The 18,612-nt window shown below is 31.4% G+C and overlaps 4 protein-coding genes and 1 pseudogene across 6 annotated transcripts; 3 read left to right on the top strand and 2 right to left on the bottom strand.

Moving 5' to 3' along the window:
* The first annotated feature begins 558 nt into the window (after window positions 1-558).
* Window positions 559-3,521, top strand: LOC111285836 (uncharacterized). 2 transcript variants are annotated; one of them, XM_022875458.2, is made up of 4 exons: window positions 559-734; window positions 1,229-1,891; window positions 1,977-2,756; window positions 3,198-3,521. In XM_022875458.2, the coding sequence occupies exons 2-4, from the start codon at window positions 1,247-1,249 to the stop codon at window positions 3,306-3,308; spliced, it is 1,536 nt and encodes a 511-aa protein (XP_022731193.1). In that variant the 5' UTR covers window positions 559-734; window positions 1,229-1,246; the 3' UTR covers window positions 3,309-3,521. The 2 variants fall into 2 exon arrangements, with proteins under 2 accessions (XP_022731193.1, XP_089619424.1); XM_089763298.1 differs by having other exon boundaries at window positions 561-734; window positions 1,377-1,891.
* A 1,463-nt stretch (window positions 3,522-4,984) lies between these two features.
* Window positions 4,985-5,717, top strand: LOC111286691 (uncharacterized). Its single transcript, XM_089763285.1, has 2 exons — window positions 4,985-5,485; window positions 5,580-5,717. Exons 1-2 carry the CDS (start codon window positions 4,985-4,987, stop codon window positions 5,715-5,717), a joined length of 639 nt encoding a protein of 212 aa, XP_089619411.1.
* Window positions 5,718-5,739: 22 nt separating this feature from the next.
* LOC149518320 (uncharacterized) lies at window positions 5,740-7,282 on the top strand. Its single transcript, XM_089763284.1, has 2 exons — window positions 5,740-6,257; window positions 7,208-7,282. Exons 1-2 carry the CDS (start codon window positions 5,886-5,888, stop codon window positions 7,280-7,282), a joined length of 447 nt encoding a protein of 148 aa, XP_089619410.1. The 5' UTR covers window positions 5,740-5,885.
* Window positions 7,283-7,808: 526 nt separating this feature from the next.
* On the bottom strand, window positions 7,809-10,079 carry LOC111286692 (beta-amyrin 16-alpha-hydroxylase CYP87D16-like; annotated as a pseudogene). The gene is made up of 8 exons (XR_016343301.1): window positions 9,818-10,079; window positions 9,405-9,729; window positions 9,162-9,302; window positions 8,857-8,946; window positions 8,674-8,752; window positions 8,484-8,590; window positions 8,190-8,317; window positions 7,809-8,087 (listed from the first exon to the last, which is right to left on the bottom strand). The product of XR_016343301.1 is annotated as a beta-amyrin 16-alpha-hydroxylase CYP87D16-like (transcript).
* A 4,835-nt stretch (window positions 10,080-14,914) lies between these two features.
* On the bottom strand, window positions 14,915-16,851 carry GATL3 (galacturonosyltransferase-like 3). The gene has a single exon (XM_022874291.2). The coding sequence runs from the start codon at window positions 16,349-16,351 to the stop codon at window positions 15,317-15,319; it is 1,035 nt and encodes a 344-aa protein (XP_022730026.2). The 5' UTR covers window positions 16,352-16,851; the 3' UTR covers window positions 14,915-15,316.
* Window positions 16,852-18,612: the final 1,761 nt, after the last annotated feature.

The following is an 18,612-nucleotide window of genomic DNA, read 5'->3' as shown; positions in this document are numbered from 1 at the left end:
GTTTATTAAATTAAAATTTTTTTATAATGAATAAAAGTTATACACGAGGGAAAAAAATGTAACATGTTGAGGAAGTAATGCCTCTTTGAATTTCCCTGATGTAACTAATTTTTTCTATTGAAAGTTGAGATATTTGGCTTTAATTTTATGATGATTTTGCCTTTAGGATTCCATGAGGCAAAGTTAAATTCCTTCTAGGTTGGATTTTGAAGATTAACAAGAGTTTGGTTTATATTCCATCAAAAAGAATTTATCTCCCAACTATATAGCACACATTTTAGGAATACTAAATTTAATCTAAAAGTAATAATAAAGAGGTAATATTTTTATTTCAATTTAAAAAAAAAAAAACTTTGAAATGTTTTCAATTTTTTTAAAAGATGATAACATAAAAATTTTGGTTCAGCAAATGAATTTGGTTAGGAATAAAAATGCAGTGGTCCATTACTAAAGAACAAAGGTATCATATTCATTTGGTGGGTCCTTTAAGATGCATACTTTTTGTTTAAGTTTACTGCAATGGAAAAACAAAGAAGAAGACTTATGGGTCTAAGTCAATCTTGTGAGTTATAACTGTACGTTTCTTCTCAGGTAAGGAACTTTAATTATGATTAAAGCCATTGGTCTTTTTTAAAAAAATATTTCCTGGGTGGACACTTCCTGCACTAAAAGTTCCTTCTTACTTCCCATCATCATCAACTGCAAAGCAGCTTTCTGCTCACTTCTATTTTCAGGTAACATTGTTCAAAAACCAGTGATAATCAGATGCTTGAACTTCCTGTAATATGTAGAAGGTTTAATCTGTAGAGTTTAGTTTATTGATGTCTTGTCAGTTAACTCTGTGATGTGATTATCTTTAAACATGTTTGGACTGTCAGCAGATGATTGAGTTCATACTGTCTCTATTCTTGGGTTTTTTTGTTGCTTTCATGGCAATGAAAAGCATTAGTGCCTTCTTTGGTACTTGAATGATTAGTGGGATGTGAACATGTCATAATTCATCTTGTTTTACTGGTTTGCTTGCATTTAGACTGGCCAATTTAAGAAAATTTTTAGGCCTTCTTGGGTTCAGTACCCTTGCAGGGGTCATGTTAGGATCAGTGTTTATGCTTAACATTTTGTTTGTTTGTTTGTTTGTTTTTATGACTCTGAATTCATCTTTCCTTTAGACTTTAAAACTTCATTTGCATTCGGTTAAGTGGACAATGAGCTTTGTCGTTTTGTGCAGTGTTAATTTATAATTTCAATGGAAGGCAAACTTGTAAAAGGTTTAAGCTTGAAGGCATCAATTGATGTCGATAAAAACAGAGTTATCTTTGTTGAATCTGATGAGGATTTCATTGATATCCTATTGAGCTTCTTGACAATGCCAATAGGATCAATCATCAGGCTCGTCCGATACCAACCACCACCGGTGGAGATAGGTTGCATGAACAACTTGTATGGAAGTGTTGAGAATTTTGATGTGCAGCTCTTTCAAACTGAAGCTTGCAAAAGCATGTTGCTGCATCCGCGAAATGGAGCCGCTGCTCAATCTGAGAGCCTAAAATTGACAGTTGATGACTTTGAGCCACTGCAATACTTCTGTTGTGAATCTTGGGAGTGCACTGCTTCAAAGTATAAGCTATTGAGTCATTACAGAAATGCAATTTGCAGTTGTGGAAAACTAATGAACCGTGAGGTTGATCTGTTGGAGAAAGAAAATAAGCAAATGTCATTTGATGCACGAGATAGAGGAGTGTTTGTTAAAGGATTGGCACGAATGTTAGTATCTGATGAATTGAAAATAATGCCCCCATTAACTGCAACTAGCTTCTCTTTACTTTCAAAGCTTGGTCTCACTGATGGAAGCACCATTGAAGAGAAGACTTTCGATGTAGGAGTAGATGAGGTAACTGGCAAAGTGATCTGTTGTCACACCAATGGGCTAGGTTCTTATTTTCATGTGAAGCTTATTACCTCATTTTCTTTTTCAGGTTTGGAATCTGCTCAAATTCTCATTGGTATCAAGAATACCTTTGACAGAAACTCTATTGAGGAAATCACCTGAGTTGAACAATGAACACTATGACCAGGGAAGCTTTACTAATTTTGATCAAGGAAGGTTCCCGAAATCTCACAGCATAGAAACATCAAACAAGTACAAAAGGATTTATGTTCAGCTTATTGTAAGCAAATCCAGGAAGATGGTTTGTTATGCTGAAGCCGGCGAAGACTTTGTTGATTTGCTCTTCAGTTTCCTCACTGTTCCCTTGGGCCATGTTGCGAAAGAAATGAAAAACGATACTTCAAGAGGATGTATTAATCACCTTTTCAACAGCATCCAGGATCTTGATACTGAGCGATACCTGAAGTCAAATGATCACAGGGCAATGCTAGCTAGTCCCAAACTTGCATGGGGATATAAACTTGGGAACCAACCATTAGGTGTTGAGGAATGCAAGCATCAGCAACGCTTCTACTATCATATAGATCTGACAGGGATGTTTCCCACACCAGTACTGTGTTCTGATGAAAAACTTCTGCCTTCTAGTAATTCAGTTCAGGTCTCACTCCTAAGTGTTATGGATCCAAAATCGCACTACAAGGATGCTAAAAGCAGTGGAGGCTTTGTCAAAGGACCGGCATTGTTCACAGTAACTGACAATCTTAGCATAACACCTATATCACCAGTGTCAAGTCTCTCTGTTCTAAGCAAATTGAAGGTACCTTTCAATGATATAGAGGAGCGCGTTGTGCATGTGGGCAAAGAAGAAGTAAGTTCGATTCCACAATGAACTTCTGGTAAAACAAAATTGAATGGGTTTTGATAATAACTTTAGAACTGACAGCTGCATTACTTCATAGTGAGGCAAGGATATCATCAGTTAAAATTTCCATACCAGGTTCTTCATAAACTCCATCAAACCTGACTACTCTGACATGTATCAGTAATCAAATCCTGGACACTCTAGACCTCTGAACTTGTACTACTCACCTTTCCAAGCTAGGTCCCAATGACTGTCTTATCATCTGGTTATATCTTATGGTAGTTTGGCTCCAAACCAAACTTCTGATTCCCATCATATATAGAAAGGAACTTATATTTCACAAAGGGAAACTTTGCTACAATATCACCAAGACTTGGACTGTCTCACTGTGGTAACATATGAATCCTCCTCAGTAGAAATTTCTCGTGAATCTGTTTTCTGTTGCAGGCTTCTCGACTACTGATGGCTGCTTTTGTCACCAAATCTGCTTTAACCAATGCGTTTATCTACGAAGAGCCAAAGCAAGAATTCAAAGGACGAAATTATGGTTATTACTGAGGGAAAAAATGATATAAATTTGTGTATATATCTATGTTGGTTATTGGAAAACAATGCTTATGAGCTTGAAAATTTCTGCTTTTCACTTTATTGTTGATGTTATTAATTAAGGGTAAACTTTATGACTTTGTTGGCCTTTATAGTACCATAGATGTAATCATATCTTGTGCCTAATTCAGACTATAGTATTAAATAAAAAGGCTGTTTTTTAGTACTAGCATTTCATTTTGTGGAAATTGAGTAATTTTTTATTCATTAGCAGTTATTTTTTTTTAATTTTATGAATGAAATTAAAAAATTATTACGTGTATTTTTTAATATATTTTAAAAAATACATATAATTTTATCGGTTTCACTTACAAAATATAAAAATTTTATCATCGTTATGTAAGATTAAATAAGATGTCAAATATATGTGTATATATATATATATATATGTGTATGTAACTTAAAATCAAAATTAAGTTTTTTTATCATATTATATGTCAAAATTTCTCTGTAACTATCTTAAATGAACTTTGCCATACCATTTTTAGGATTATTAAAAAAAAAAATGTAGTACTAGGAAATTAGGGTAAAAAAAAGTGTAATTATCCCCTGTTTTACCTCCACCTTCTTATTTTACCTATCTATTTTTCTCGCCATTTTTGCTAAGCTTATATAAACACCACTCCTTGTTCTTCGCCTGCCTTCTCCTAAACTGATCATATTCTCTTCCGGTTTTCCCTGCAACCAAAGCTTCAAGCCTGGATAATTGGGTCACTCGTTTCTTCTGGTACCCCATTTCCATGTTTTTACTCTTTTATTTTCTTGCTTTTCTTAGACTCCATGCTTTTTGATATCTGGTAAAGGTTCCTTTCTATTCATTCCAAAAAAAAAAAAAAACAAAAACTTTACATTTTGAAGAAGGATAGAGATACGGTTATTGAGCGTTGAAAGGTGTAATGCTCTGAATGTAAATAATATTTTGGATTTTGGACCTTCTCCTGAAGTAGTTGTTAGTTTCACGCTTCGATTTTTTTCTCATTTGTTGGTACTTGACAACCATTTGTTTGCATATTTAATCGACAAAATTAAGTACTACTTACTGTAAATGGGGAAACTTTAGCAAATAATATGTTTAAGGGGAGGGATGCATGGTCCATGTGTAGCTTTAGTGTCTGGACATTGAAATATCATCACCTGATACATGCATAACAGCAAAAGCAAACCTGATGCTCGTTTATTGATTGAATTCTGGAAGCCAAACTCAATTGTGTCATTCCAATAAGAAGCCTTACTACAATCATAAATGAGTAAGGTTTGAACCATCTCTGGCTTTCGTCTATCAGAAGGGTATATTAAGATCAGATGTAATTCTAATTCATAAAATGTTAATCAGCCATTATTTGAACTTTGTATCTGATTCGTTTTAACTTAATTTACATTTAGGCTCAAATGTAGCTGGTGGTAAATTTTGTCAGATCTTATCTTGCTATACTAAAGACGGATTAAGCACTGAGTTTGGGGGTAATTGGTTGCAAGAAAAGGTAGGAAGCCAAACTAACATCACCGCGTTTTTGCTATCCATGCCCTAATAACTTTGAAGGCCTTGGTGAACAAGACAAACAATAGTCATTTTTGCTGAATCCAACGAGGATTTTGTTGATATTCTCTTCAGTTTCTTCACGTTACCCATGGGAAAAATAATCAAGCTTACTGGTAATCAATCACCAGCAGCGAGTGTAGGTTGCATGAACAATTTATATAAAAGTGTTAGAAAACTTGAGGTACCACGTTTTGAAACTGAAACATGCAAGAGCATGTTGCTAAATCCGCGAAGTGTGACAGCTGCTCTGTGTGAGAATCTAAAACTGAAATTAGATAAAGATGAGCGCCTGACGTATTTTCGCTGCATTGGCAGCTGTGGAAGTTCAAATTTCAAGCTATTAAGTCATTACGCTAATGCTATTTGTGCTTGTGGAAAGCGCATGGCATATGGGATGAATCTGGTCATCAAAAAAGATTTCGATGCTGAAGATGGACTCTTTGTCAAAGGGTTGACACGACTGATAGTAAACGATGAATTACGAGTAGTTACCTCCTCAAGTGCTGCAAGCTTTTCTATACTTTCCAAGCTTGGGATCATGGATGGAAGTGCAATTGAAGTGAGGTCCTTCATCATAGGAGTAGATCAGGTAATTAGAAGAGTTATGGATTCTCACCTATCACATCAATGACTAGTTTTGATAAATACTCGTGAAGAATTAATAACATGATGTCTTCTCTCAGGCTTTGAAATTGCTCAAGTGCTCGCTAGTATCAAAGACACCATTGACTGAAGTTCTTTTGGAAAACAGCCTGGTACCTGAGCTAAGTGAAAATGATTTTGAGCATGGGAAGATGGAAGAAGGTGGTTTTCTATGCTGAAGCAGGGGAAGAATTTTTTGATTTGCTCTTCAGTTTCCTGACTGTTCCACTTGGGTTTATAGTCAAAGAAATGCAAGGTGGCAATTCAAAGGGATGCATAAATCACCTGTATGATAGTATTCAGGGTCTTGATGCTGAGCAATACCTAAAATCACAGAAAAGAAGGCAATGCTACTCAGCCCCATGCTTTACCCTGGTTTTAGCTATGAGAATCAACTGTTAGGCATTGAAGAAGATACACATCCACAATATTACTATTCTGCTGTATCAGAACTGGATGACATGCTAGTTTCTGATGAAAAGCTTCTTCCTTCTGACAGCTCACAGACAGTTTCAGTTGTAACTGTCATGGATCCCAAGTCTCATCATAAAGATAAGAAAAGTGGTCGAGGATTTTCAAGGGGACCAGCATTGTTCACTACAACGGATGATCTTATGATAACAGCTATATCCTCAATCTCAAGTCTTTCTGTTTTGAGCAAATTGAAGGTACCTTTTGGTGATATAGAAGAGCGCAGTGTGCATGTGGGTGAAAAGGAGGTAATTTCCAATTACTACCTTCTGCTACAAAACTTTGATAACATATCAACTGATTTTCAACTTTCAAGCAGCAATATTTTCAAAAATTTTAAAGGCTTAATGAATGGGTTTAGAATTATCATTTAAATTCATTCCCTCCTTTATTTTTTTTCTCTTTTTTTTTCTTTTTTCTCCTTGTCCACTTGGTCTTGCCTAATAGGACATAATGAATGACATAATTATGCTTTTAATGGTTTGAATGATGATGTATTACAAATTAATTCAAATGTATCTAGGGAGATCACAGGGTTTATTACAAATTGATTGGAAATGCATCTAGGAAGATCATGTCTTTGATGTTCTAATTTGCAATATGATCTAATTTGAGGAAAAAGCTCTTGCACTTGGTTTCTTGTTGTTGAAAATTTTTCCCTTGTTGTTTAGGCATGGATAGCCTCTTCAGCTTCATAGTGGGGTGATAGAAATTGTTTTATTTACAACTTTTAACTGAACTGCTCTTTCTAGTTCCTCAAACCTGTTTAATGTTCCTGATCGCCAGAATCTACAATTACATTTGATTTTCATAATTCTTGTCATGTTTCATAAATTGATGAAGATTCATTAATTTATCATAAAAAGCTTGTCGTATGATAAAAAGCACCTCAGGAGGTTCTTACTAGCTTAGTGGGTGAAATCTTTTGATGACTGCATGAAGGTCAAATAAGGTCGAATCTTGCCTTCACGAGGAGCAGGGAGGTCTATAGGAAGGGGAAGGACTAGCAGCGGCATAAGCCCAACCACTGAACCAAAAATAGGAAAAGAAAAAAAGACCTCAATAATGCCTGGCTGCAGAGATAGCATCTGCCTAGTTTTAAAATTTTGGCATAAAACTTGAATGATACCTACCATAACAACATATCTGACAGTAATTTCTGACGTATTGTAATATTTGGCATTTTCTTGTGTTGCAGGCGTTGAGTCTATTGGTATCTTCTTTTACCTTAAAATCTGCTCTAACCAATGCCTTTCTACTGAAGGAGCCATAGCAAGAATTTTGAGGAGACTTGATTTTTGAGTGGTTAATAGATGTCAGCATTATCCATCAGAAGTCCAGTTACTTGATGTGAATTTTGTGGTGATACTTAGGATTAATGCATATATAATATATATTATATGGAGGATGTCAATTATGAATATATATGGCTAAGGGATTTACATGTTACAGATGTAATCTTGTGTTTGCTTTAGAATGTCATCCTATAATATTTTAAGTAAAAAGCTTTGGTCATCTGAGTACTTGTTTCTTTTGGACAAGAAAAAAAGGATAATGGAAAATTGCAGTCTAAGAGGTTTGGATTCAGCTGCACCTTCAGTGTAATATAATTAAGTTTATCGTATTATCAGTTAAATTCAAATATCAACTGTAATTAATCTATTCGATATAAATTTTTTTATAATTTTTTTTAATCATAATTACAGTAATTTTTAATAATATTTTTAATTTCACAATAATTAATTTTACTACTCATCCAAATAAATCTTAAATTTCACTAGGAACAGTTGGAACCGTTTTAAATATATCCTTTCCTTGTAATTAATTTAACTAATATTAAAAGAAAAAAAAAAGCACGCACAAGCTACAAGATTAATTTAACTGAAATATTAGAGTAGTGGGCTCATTACAGACTTTATGTAGTTGTGTTTCATTTAAGACAAGGCAGTGAACTGATATCTGGGTATCAGACATCTGATTCTGATTCTTATGCATTTGTAATTAACAATGTTTTTCCGAAACTTGTAAATTCCAGAAGTGGTGCACGAACCACGTCCCCTCCCTTGATTTTTGTCAACCTATATATAGTTAAAAAAAAAAAAAATCAGGCTGTCTAAAAAGCATATCTAAAACCAACAATAGATGAAGACAATTTTTATGGTATAGTATATATAAAGTACCTGTATTTGGTGACCCAGACATGTAAAAAGACAGCCACTAGAACCTTGCTGAACTCTGCTCCTGCACATGTCCTATTCCCTCCTCCAAATGGTATGAAGTTCTTTGCCATTGTAGTGCCTCCAATGTTCTTCATTAATTTAAACATCAATTACCAGACCATATATATATGAGAAATTTAACATACAATTACTACTTTAAAACTTAAAAAGTCAGTGTCCCAAACTTTAACATCTTGGGTTTTTTTTTTCCCCTTTAGTAATTTTAGAGATATTCTCGAATTTTGTCTGATATACCTTCCATCTCGATGGATTGAAGCGAAGAGGATTTTTGTATATATCAGGATTAAAATGAAGAGGTGTGGGCGCAACCAAGAGGATCCAACCTTTTGGAATAGTATATCCTGCAAGTTAAATTTAAAGGATTGTAATTACTTATAATCATGTAGTAATAAACAAATTGTTTATCAAATTAAGAATTACATACCGTCAACGTGAATGTCAGTTATAGTTCTTCTTAAGATCCCAGGAAGATTATTTCCTAGCCTAAGTGATTCATTGATGACCTAATAATAACCAACACAAAAGCATGAATAATTGAACATTGGCCTAATTGTTTAAGCAAATGATTTTTTTTTTAATTGAAAAGGTCGGCATAAGCATAACTCACGTAATGAGTAAAAGTCATGGATTTGTATTCAGTCCACAAAAGTCCAGAATTGTCATCTTCTCTTTGCTTAAGAATTCCCTCATGCTCCTCCTACTCAAAACCAGTTAAATATATATATATATATATATATTTAATGCTCTTTTCTAGCAAGTTCCTCATCAACTTTAATGCTTTTCTTTGCTTCGGCATATATATGCACAGTACATCTTTTAAAGATTTTATAATTTGGCAGGACATTGAACTTAAAGGTTGTTTTTGCAAGGGCCTAATTGATTAATACAGCTTTTTTTCTTTTTTTTTTTTACCTTTATACATCTGTAGAAAGCAGTCCCAGGGATATATAAAGGAAACGTCATGAGTCCTTGCAATATGCTGCTTAAATCTTCACCTAAATTTTCTTCTAGTTCACAACTCATCAGAATCTTTGATGCCAAGTCAAATAACATCTGCAAATGCCCAAATAAAGAATATTTATATTGGGAAATTATTACTATATATATTTATAATTCTATTATGAGTGATTTTGTTATACTGGAATTATTACTTACGGAAGCAGTTTGGTGTCTAACATCAACCTCTGGCTGCTTGGTCCACTCATGCAATTCATGGTTTATGGCATCCTCAAAATGAGACAAGAGCTTCTGTTTAAGAGCCTCGTGTCCAAAATGACTCAGAATCACGCGCCTCACAAACTTGTGTAAGTAGCCACCTAGTTTGTTCATGTTATCTTGGTGAACCAGCTTGGCAAAGGAATCCATGTAATATAGTTCAACAAGTTTTTCTTCTTGTTGCAGCACGTAATAGTTGAAATCAGGATCTAATGATACCACCACTGGCCGACCTGCTATACTTGTCTTGAACAATGGACCGTATCTAAAGCCATTTGGAAAAAAATTAAATTAAAAAAGAAGATGCATGGTTTAACTGGCAATTACATACATATTGAGGATTGTGTTCTTACCTTTTTATTCTTTCGTTAATGAAGGGATGGATGCCAATGGACTTGGAAGTGACAAACTAAGGGTCTCTCCTATAAATGGGAATCCCATGGAACCTGGAGGGAGTCTGCCCTTACATTTAGGGTTCCTCCACCTATGAACCCAGTTGGCCAAACTTGCACCAATGAAAAAGATGACAAAAACCCAAACATACCACACCTCCATTCTCGTACAAGTAGGAGAAATCCTCAAGGAGGAAAAGAGAGAAAAGATGGCACAATTCGTTGCTAGTGCTTTGAGTTGATTTTTTTGTGAAGAGAATGTCACAATTTATATTGAGAAGGGCCGGTCACCAATTTGGATATTGTAAATAGGATTTATATTTATGCACCATTGGTGTATAATATTATCATACACGATCAATGAATTATACAATAACATTTTATTGAAAAATAATTTTAAAAATATTTTTAGAATTAAATATATTTATTTTTTAAAATTTTAAAATTAATTTATATGAGGTATCATTTGTGTGATTTACGATAACACATTAAATATAAATTTTTATAAATAAATATTAACGTGTTAAGCAATTTGAATATAGAAATATACACAAATTTTAAAGATTAAAATATAATAGTTAGTATTTGGAATATGCTTTTAATTTTGACACGTTTAGTATTAATCGATCGATTAATTTTTTTTTAATTATGGATTAAAATTTAATAAAAAAATAGCTGAGTAAGGTTTGCTACTCATATATAATGAGAGTGAAAAATTTTAGCTTTGAATTAAATGATTTAATTAGGAGAAAGTATCCCATCCATCCGCTTTTAGTGAAAATTTTAAACTTTACAAATATGATTAGTATTGTAATATATATCCCATATTAAAGTTTTAATTAAAAAAAAGACATAAAACAATTTTTTTAAGTCTTTTTGTAAAACTAAAAAAAAAATCATAAATAAAAAATGAATTCTTTAATTACGTAACTAATTAGTACCTTAAATCAAAAGGGATTATTAATATGCCAGCAGAAACGTACTACTTTTATTAATTATATATAAAGTATTATCTTTACTTCATAATAGATCTTTGATTTTTTTTTTTATAAAAAAAAGTCGTAATCTAAAGATAATGATTTTGATTTTGATTTTGTGAAGAGTTTGAAAAACTTTAAATTAAAATTTTATTTTTATTAATTATATATTTTTATAAAATTACTCTTAATTTGAAAAATAAAAAAAGGAAAGTTATAATTTTTTTTAGAGAAATGGAAAGTTATGGTTAAAGATAATATAAAAAATGTAAATTTTTAAAATTTTCAAACCAAACATTAATTTAAGACAATTAAAAAAAATGTAAATAACATAATCTTTATAAGACATTGGTAGCATATAGTTTCTCGATATAAAATATAATAAAATCGTAACTTTTAACTAAAAGTGTTATGATATGTGATTTTAATTTCAATAATCAAAATTTAAATTTATACACCAATAAAAGTTATACGAATGATTAAACTTAAGATTTGAGATACTTTATATTTAGGTTCGAATTCTCATAATCTTTTATTGATAAAAAATTTACAAATTTGAAAAAAATTTATAAAAAAATTCTTAAATATTTGTATGAATTGATAGTTTACTCTAAATTATACTCTACTCTTAAACTTATTTCTGATAAAAAAAAATTAAATTTGTACAATCTTAACTATAAAAATAATAATAATAATAACTCTTTGGGACTCAATTTCAAAGTGGACAATTTCCTCTGGGCTTCAATGGGTGTTTTTTTTTTTTTAGCTAGTTGGCTGCAATGGTTTAGTATGTTACGGAAAAAAGGACAAAATTTTAAATGGGTCAATTAATTTCAACGTTAGGTTGGTAGGGGTTGGCCATTGGTGTATGGGAACGGTCATAATGGACCGGACGGTATGGGCATTCTAGGCTTGGAGCTAGCCTAATAAGCAGGCAACCATTATCAAATAAAGAAACAAAAAACAAAATAGCGGCCACGTTATCCTTTGAATTAATTGATATATTATTTATATTAATATTTAAAAATTACGAATTTATAAAAACTTAAGCACATAATATTATTTTATATAATAAAAAAAATTTAAGAATAAAATAAGAATTAAAAAAATAAAAACAAAAACAATGAAATTAACATTTAATTAAATGAAAACTTAGCAATAAAAGAAATGGAACTTGGAATCCTTTAATTACTAATATCATATTAGGTTTTGAATAAAAATTTTTATTTGGTCAATTCAATTAATTTTAAATTAAATTATTTAAAACTAAATTAAATTAATTAAATTAAATTATTTTAATTTTGTTAACCAAATTAAATTTATACATTTTTAAAAAGAATTGATCGAAGTTAATTTGGTTAATTTAGTTAATTTTTTAATTAATCAAATAATAAATTTATTTAAATTAAATTATATTTTAAACACTTAATTTTTTATATTTTAAATAAATTAAATAAAATTATCAAACAAAATATTTAAATATCAAAGTATTATGTTAAAAAATCAAACAACTTACGAAATTAAATGATCTATTTTATATATTTTTTATTTTATATTTTGATTATGTTATATTTCAAATAAAATTTTGGTTCATTCGATCAATTCAATTTTTTAAATCAAATTAACAAAAATTAAAATTTTTTAAAAATTATTTTCATTAATCAATCAAAACTAATTCAATTATTTATCGATTAATTGAATTAAATCTATTCAGTTTAATTAATTCTCTAAATTATGAACACCCTTTGAACATTGTGATTTGAGCATTATTGAAAATAAATTAATCTCAAGTGTTGGTAATTGGTAAACTAGGTAGATAATCTTTACTTTAAATACAATTAGAATGAAACGCGTGAATTATTTTTAAAAAAGTTTATTTATATTAAATTAAATAATATTACAAATAATAATATTTATTAAAAATACTAATAGTAATAATAATTAAGATGATTTTTTAAAATATCGATTTTTAAGTTTTAAAATTAATAAGATTTAATTTATTAAATGAATAATTTTATTTATTTTGTATTATTAACTTTTTTTTTAATGTGATTTGAAAATTTTAATTCATGCATAAAATTTAAAATTAAAATGACCAAAAAAAAAAAAACGCCTCATAATTTAGCATATATTCGTTTACTTTTGGTTGCTGATCAGATCCGTCAAGTATGGATCTAAGCTTAGTTTTTTATTTAAGTTGCAATTTTTTTTTATAATATCTCGCGCCTCAGAGCAACCTTATTTAATTTTCCTAAAAACTTTAAGCAATTTTTTTTTTTAATTTCTTAACTAACACTCGTGGATTTTCCGAACGATACGGGTTTTAATTTCTATAACTGAAAACATTGTAATTAGTATTTAATTGTTAAAATTAAGCAAAGCAAACGAAGCAATTGCATTTGATATTTTATTCTAGTTAAATATAAATTTTTATGAAGATATTTATTCATGTTCAATATTTGAACTTAAAATTTTTTAATTAAGTTGTACGTTTAAAGTTCAAACAGAATATTAAATTAAAATTAAAACTAAAAGGAAACTAAATATGATAAATATTTACTGGATCAAAGCTTGGAACTTGCTCAATCCGTTGTCATTCAAAATAAAAAATGATTTTGATCATTTTTTTATGTTAAAAAAATTTAATATGAAATGATTAAAATTTAAAATAATTTAAACTCGAAATGCTTTGGTCGAAAATGTTTTGATAGGAAATGATGAATTTTAGAAATATCAACTTATCTAAATTATTATTAATTGTATCATGTCATTATTATTTACTTGTACAATTAAATGTGTATGGTGCAAATAAATATATAGTGATACGATTTCTAAATTAGTCATACTTGAAATTTTTTTATTTTTTATTTTAAATATTTATATATTTTTTCATATTATTTAATATTTTTTATTTTTATTTTTTCTATATTCCATTTTTTTTTATTTTTTTAAGTTAACCTACTATATTATTCATATTTTAAAATTTTTGTTTAAAAACATGGCAGAATAAGTTGCCTAAAAATTTCTATTTTTAAGAAACTTTTAACAACCAATTTTATTATGATTATTATTTAAGAAATAAAAATTTTATTAATTTAACTTGAAAGGTAGAATGAAACATAATAAATTAATAATTAAAAAAAAAAGGATTGGAAATTATTTCTTTGAAATGGTGTTACTGGAGGATAGTTAATGAGTAGAGCAATTTACTGTGTCAAAACAAAAAGTATTGAGTGAGGTCTGAGTTTGCACACTCTAACATTTTAAAATATTACATAATGATAACAAAATTACATAATTTAAAATAATAATAATAATTATATAGAAATTTAAAATTTAAAAATAAAATATTTAAATCAAACTTAATTAAAATTGACAATTTATAAAAAATTCTGATAAAGAAAGAGCAACACCAAAAGTATTGGGCTCGCTGAGTGATATGATAGCTAAAACTTTGAGTTGGCTTTAGAAAACTGTATATCATAATTTCAGCTAACATACTTTGGTCATTGTTCTAATCGTTTCATACATTTGATTCTAGTTCCAAGCCCATTTGTGCTTGGATCATCAAAATCCCCAAATCCTATTCTTCGCCTTAATGGCTAAATCTTTGCTTTTTTGGCGTAACCCTTCAGGTTTTAGTAGTCTTTGACTCGGACAGGATAGATAAAAACAATGAAATATTGGATTATAGCCTTTAGTTTTGTAACATAATCATTGACGAAAATAAGTCTATTTTCGTCTTTCTACATTTATTTCATATTCACCTTACTAAACAAAACCTTCCCATTAATTTGTTGTCGGCATGTAAAAACAAAATCCCAACTTAAATAATCTTAATAAGATTACATCTACATGATTAAATCATGATTTCCAATCACGAACATTTCATGTGGATCAAAAAGAATATTGAATTGAAATTTAATTTAATTAATTTATAATTATTTTTTAATAATAATATTTAATAAATTTATTATTCAAATTTTAATTTTTACAATTTTTTTTACCTCAAACTACAATTTTTTATTAAAAAGAAAACTAAAAATGTTATATATGGTAAGTACTATTCTACAAGATTAGGTTAGCAAAATCTGTGGCCCAAAATTTCCACTATCGGAATATTTTAGTAACACAAAAAAAATTAAAAATAATACAGCCGACAGCCCTCCACTTGGTCACATCTACTTATTTACATATTGTCTTAATCTAGAAAAACATTAAACGGATTAATTAATTCAAAAATATAATTTCGAAAAAGAAAAATAGTGGAAAACACCTTTATAACAACAACTTCCCCACTTCTGTACATGAACAAACAAAATTATTTACCATCAAAAAGTGAAAACCATCGCGGTTAGCAAGCCTTATAACCGCGGTAACTCCATATTTTCAATGCCGTGCAATTTGCAAGGTGCTCTCTTTTTTACACGTGTCCTCATCTTTTTACGAAACTTCATCAACTATGCTGGACTTTCAGCCTTTATCAGCTATCGGAGAACAAAGACGGATGACGAAACAGATCGTAAGGGGCCCACAAGGAATCCAGCGGACAAGGTTTTTTAGAGTCGATTCTAAGCCAAGGCTTTCCCTTGCCGCTCCAATGCAACAAGCTAACCGGACCGGGGTGTAGCGCACGACATAAGCCTTCCAAGTTGTCCCCACCGAGCCCATGTTGGTTCCAGCGGTGCTCCATCCCTTCCACGTCACCGGCGAAAACTAACAAAAAGGGCGGCAAAGAGCCAAGCTCGTAAATACGGTACCGTTTCTGAATCCTCATCCAGTTTTCTAATTTCTCTGTGTATTTTCCTTCTCTCCATTTCCACAAATCGATTACCATAACGCCAGTGTTGAAGTAACAAGGGTTCCTCGATCTTGCCTTAAAAGGCGCCATAAATAACGGATTGGACCAGAATTTGGAGGTGAAGTAGTTGGTGAAGTTGGCGTGACAATACTCGGGAGCTCCCAACACGTGGCTTCCTAAATTGATGCTCCATAGCTTGATGACGTCATCGACGACGATGAGGTCAGAGTCAAAGTAGATGATACGCCGGACGCCAGCTGGCAGCAGATCAGCTAAGTACATACGCGCATAATTCAACGGTTGATCCAACGCGCGCCGGATGGAGGAAGAGATCTTTCCCTTTACCAGATTAGTGTCGAAGTGGTAGAGGTGGAAGTTGAGGTAAGGGAAGGTGGAGGTAATGGTGCGCGTGAGTTCAGCGCCGCGGCGGTGCGTGGAGATGAAATGGAAGACGATATTTTCAGGACAAGTAGCGTGGTAGAGAACAGAGAAGACTCCGGCGATGGAGCCACGGAGGTAAGCGGTGTCTAAGGTCATGGCGATGTGGATAATGGAAGGATTGTGGATTTTCTTGTCGAGGGACGACCATGTCGTTTTGGGACATTCTCTACCGTTTCGAAATGCCGGCGCTTCTCGAAAAGAAGGTAACTCGGCGAAGCAGAGATGGACCATCACCGTTAAAATTAAAAACAGATTGAGAGGTTTAGATTGAGGCATGGTGGTTGTGGAAATGAGGGACAGTGATCTGAGAGAGTGATGGCAGAAAGAGGGAGAGATAATCAAAGAATGTTTTGGTTTTTTGGGTTTGTTTAGGGTATTTCGGGAACTTTGGCTTTTTTTCGGTTGTGGCGAGGAGTGGGGGCCAACTAGGGACTATGCCAGGCTGGCAAGACGCGTCTCTTGTCTGCCCGACTACTTGATTTGATTTTGTATATAGTGGAAGGTCAGAAGGGGGAGTGATCTTGTGGTTCTGATTCACGGTACGAACTGGTGGAACCATACAAGTTAATTTACATCAAACGGAAAAGATTTTGTTTTTATCTGGGACCAAGATTGTTGTTTTACAGTGAAGGGACCGCATGAGAACCAACAATTTTGACGTATAAATAGGTTATTATTTCATATTATTGATGAAATTTTATAATTTTTGTTATATATGCTTTTTTTTTTTTCAAATATTAGTACGTTTTAATAGAATATATTAGAGTAATGTTTAATTTTATTAAATAAATTTTGAAATTTGATTATTAAATAGTTTTTATATTATTTTTTGAAAAAGGGGTTTATATTTTATTGTGGGAGGTAGATAGTAATTAGTAGTAGTAATAATTAATAATTACTGCTTTTTCTTCAGCTATTGTTGGCTGATGGAGTTGCGTTATTGTTGTTCGATAAAATTTTGTGCTTGTGACATAAAAAGACTTTTAGGTAATTCTAGTTAATATTCACATAATTGTTAGTATAATGTGTGTTTTTTTCATGACACCGTGTCATGTTATTTTTTTATGTATAAAAAACAGTAAAATGAGAATAAAATAAAATTATAAATATCAAAATTAAAATTTATTATATATTATATTTTAAAGGTATAAATTAATTTAATTAAACACTAATTCATCTCCAACTATACTTTTGTGTCAAGCTAATCCTGGTTGCGACCAGCGACCCTTGATTCTGCTGGGGTTTTCTTAGTAAGCCAAAAGCAAGTCGATCCATCTTGAATTTAGTTTCCAATCCGAGCTTTTCTTGGTAAGACCTCTATCGCGTACTTCAACCGGGGTTCTTTTTTTTTAGTTTTACCTTGATTGGTGGCATGATTAAGACGCAGATTGCAAGGCTATCTAGCACCAGAACCAGCATAGCCTAGGCGGGGCAGTTAATTTAAGGTTCAAAAATAACATCAGGATTTATTACTTACACGGGAAATGCTGGTTAGCACACGTATATTGTTGAAATTGAATTTCAATCTCTGCAAACCTGCATTTGCTGAAATAAAGTAATCTGAACGTGCACGTGCGTTCCCCGTAGGCATTCATTTTTCATCATTGTTGTGGTGACAGGTGGTGAGCCCAGACCCCGGAGCCAGGCCAGGTAAAAGTAATCTTTATTGCTGGGACTGCATGTCTGCATATTCTACAACCACAACCTATTCTCTTGCTTGCGGCATAAACTGTATATACTTTTTGCTTGCTTCCTCTCCATTTTGGATTGTGAAATTTATGACCCTTTCAGCTGGCCACGAGCTGGCTGCTCATGAAAGCCCACTTTCTATGGTTTCTTGAGGTGTAATTGGGCAAGTTGTGTTGAATACTTGTATTTAAGCAAACACGATTTCCTTCTAATTTTGGGCCTTTCTCTATGAATGGACTGCATGGTAAATGGGTTGGATATTTAGGATTTTGAGTACTTCAAATTAAGTCATTTTGGTATTAAATATATTTGAGCGGGAATTATTTTAAATTTAAATGATTGAGTTTTAAAATTAAATTAATTTAAATTCAAAATGATTTGGATTGCACAAGTTCATATTATTCATTTTTTTAGTCAAATTATGTTGGATTCAGAGGCGTTTTTGGGTAGATATATGACTATCCCAAAAACTTTTAATGGCATTATAATATAATAACTCATCCCATCTAATATTAATATCGATTTTCTCTTTTTCATTAACTTTAGTGTTTGGTTCTTCTTTGTCTTATGTGGCTTTGTTCCTGATTGGATTGTATTCGAATTTGAACGTATTATAAGTTTGAGTTATTTTTACCAGATTTTGCTTTTGTTGCTTTTCCTTAATTTTGAAATCCATTTCTTCCTCTCGACTGTTGAATGGAAATGACTAGCTAATGCTTTGTTTCTTGTTTTAAAATCCTATAAAATACGTTCATATTTAATTTTAATTCAGTTTTTTTTTTTTTAATATTTAAGCCTTCATTTAAGCAGTAGAATGGTTAGAAATAAATGCACTTGCCATGGGCGAT

The sequence above is a fragment of the Durio zibethinus genome, chromosome 6 (assembly GCF_047325235.1).
Source record: "Durio zibethinus cultivar Kanyao isolate XHJ-2024 chromosome 6, ASM4732523v1, whole genome shotgun sequence".
NCBI classification, from domain to species: Eukaryota; Viridiplantae; Streptophyta; class Magnoliopsida; order Malvales; family Malvaceae; genus Durio; species Durio zibethinus.
The sequence above is the reverse complement of the archived record's forward strand: the minus strand, read 5'-3'. Positions and strand labels throughout refer to the sequence as shown.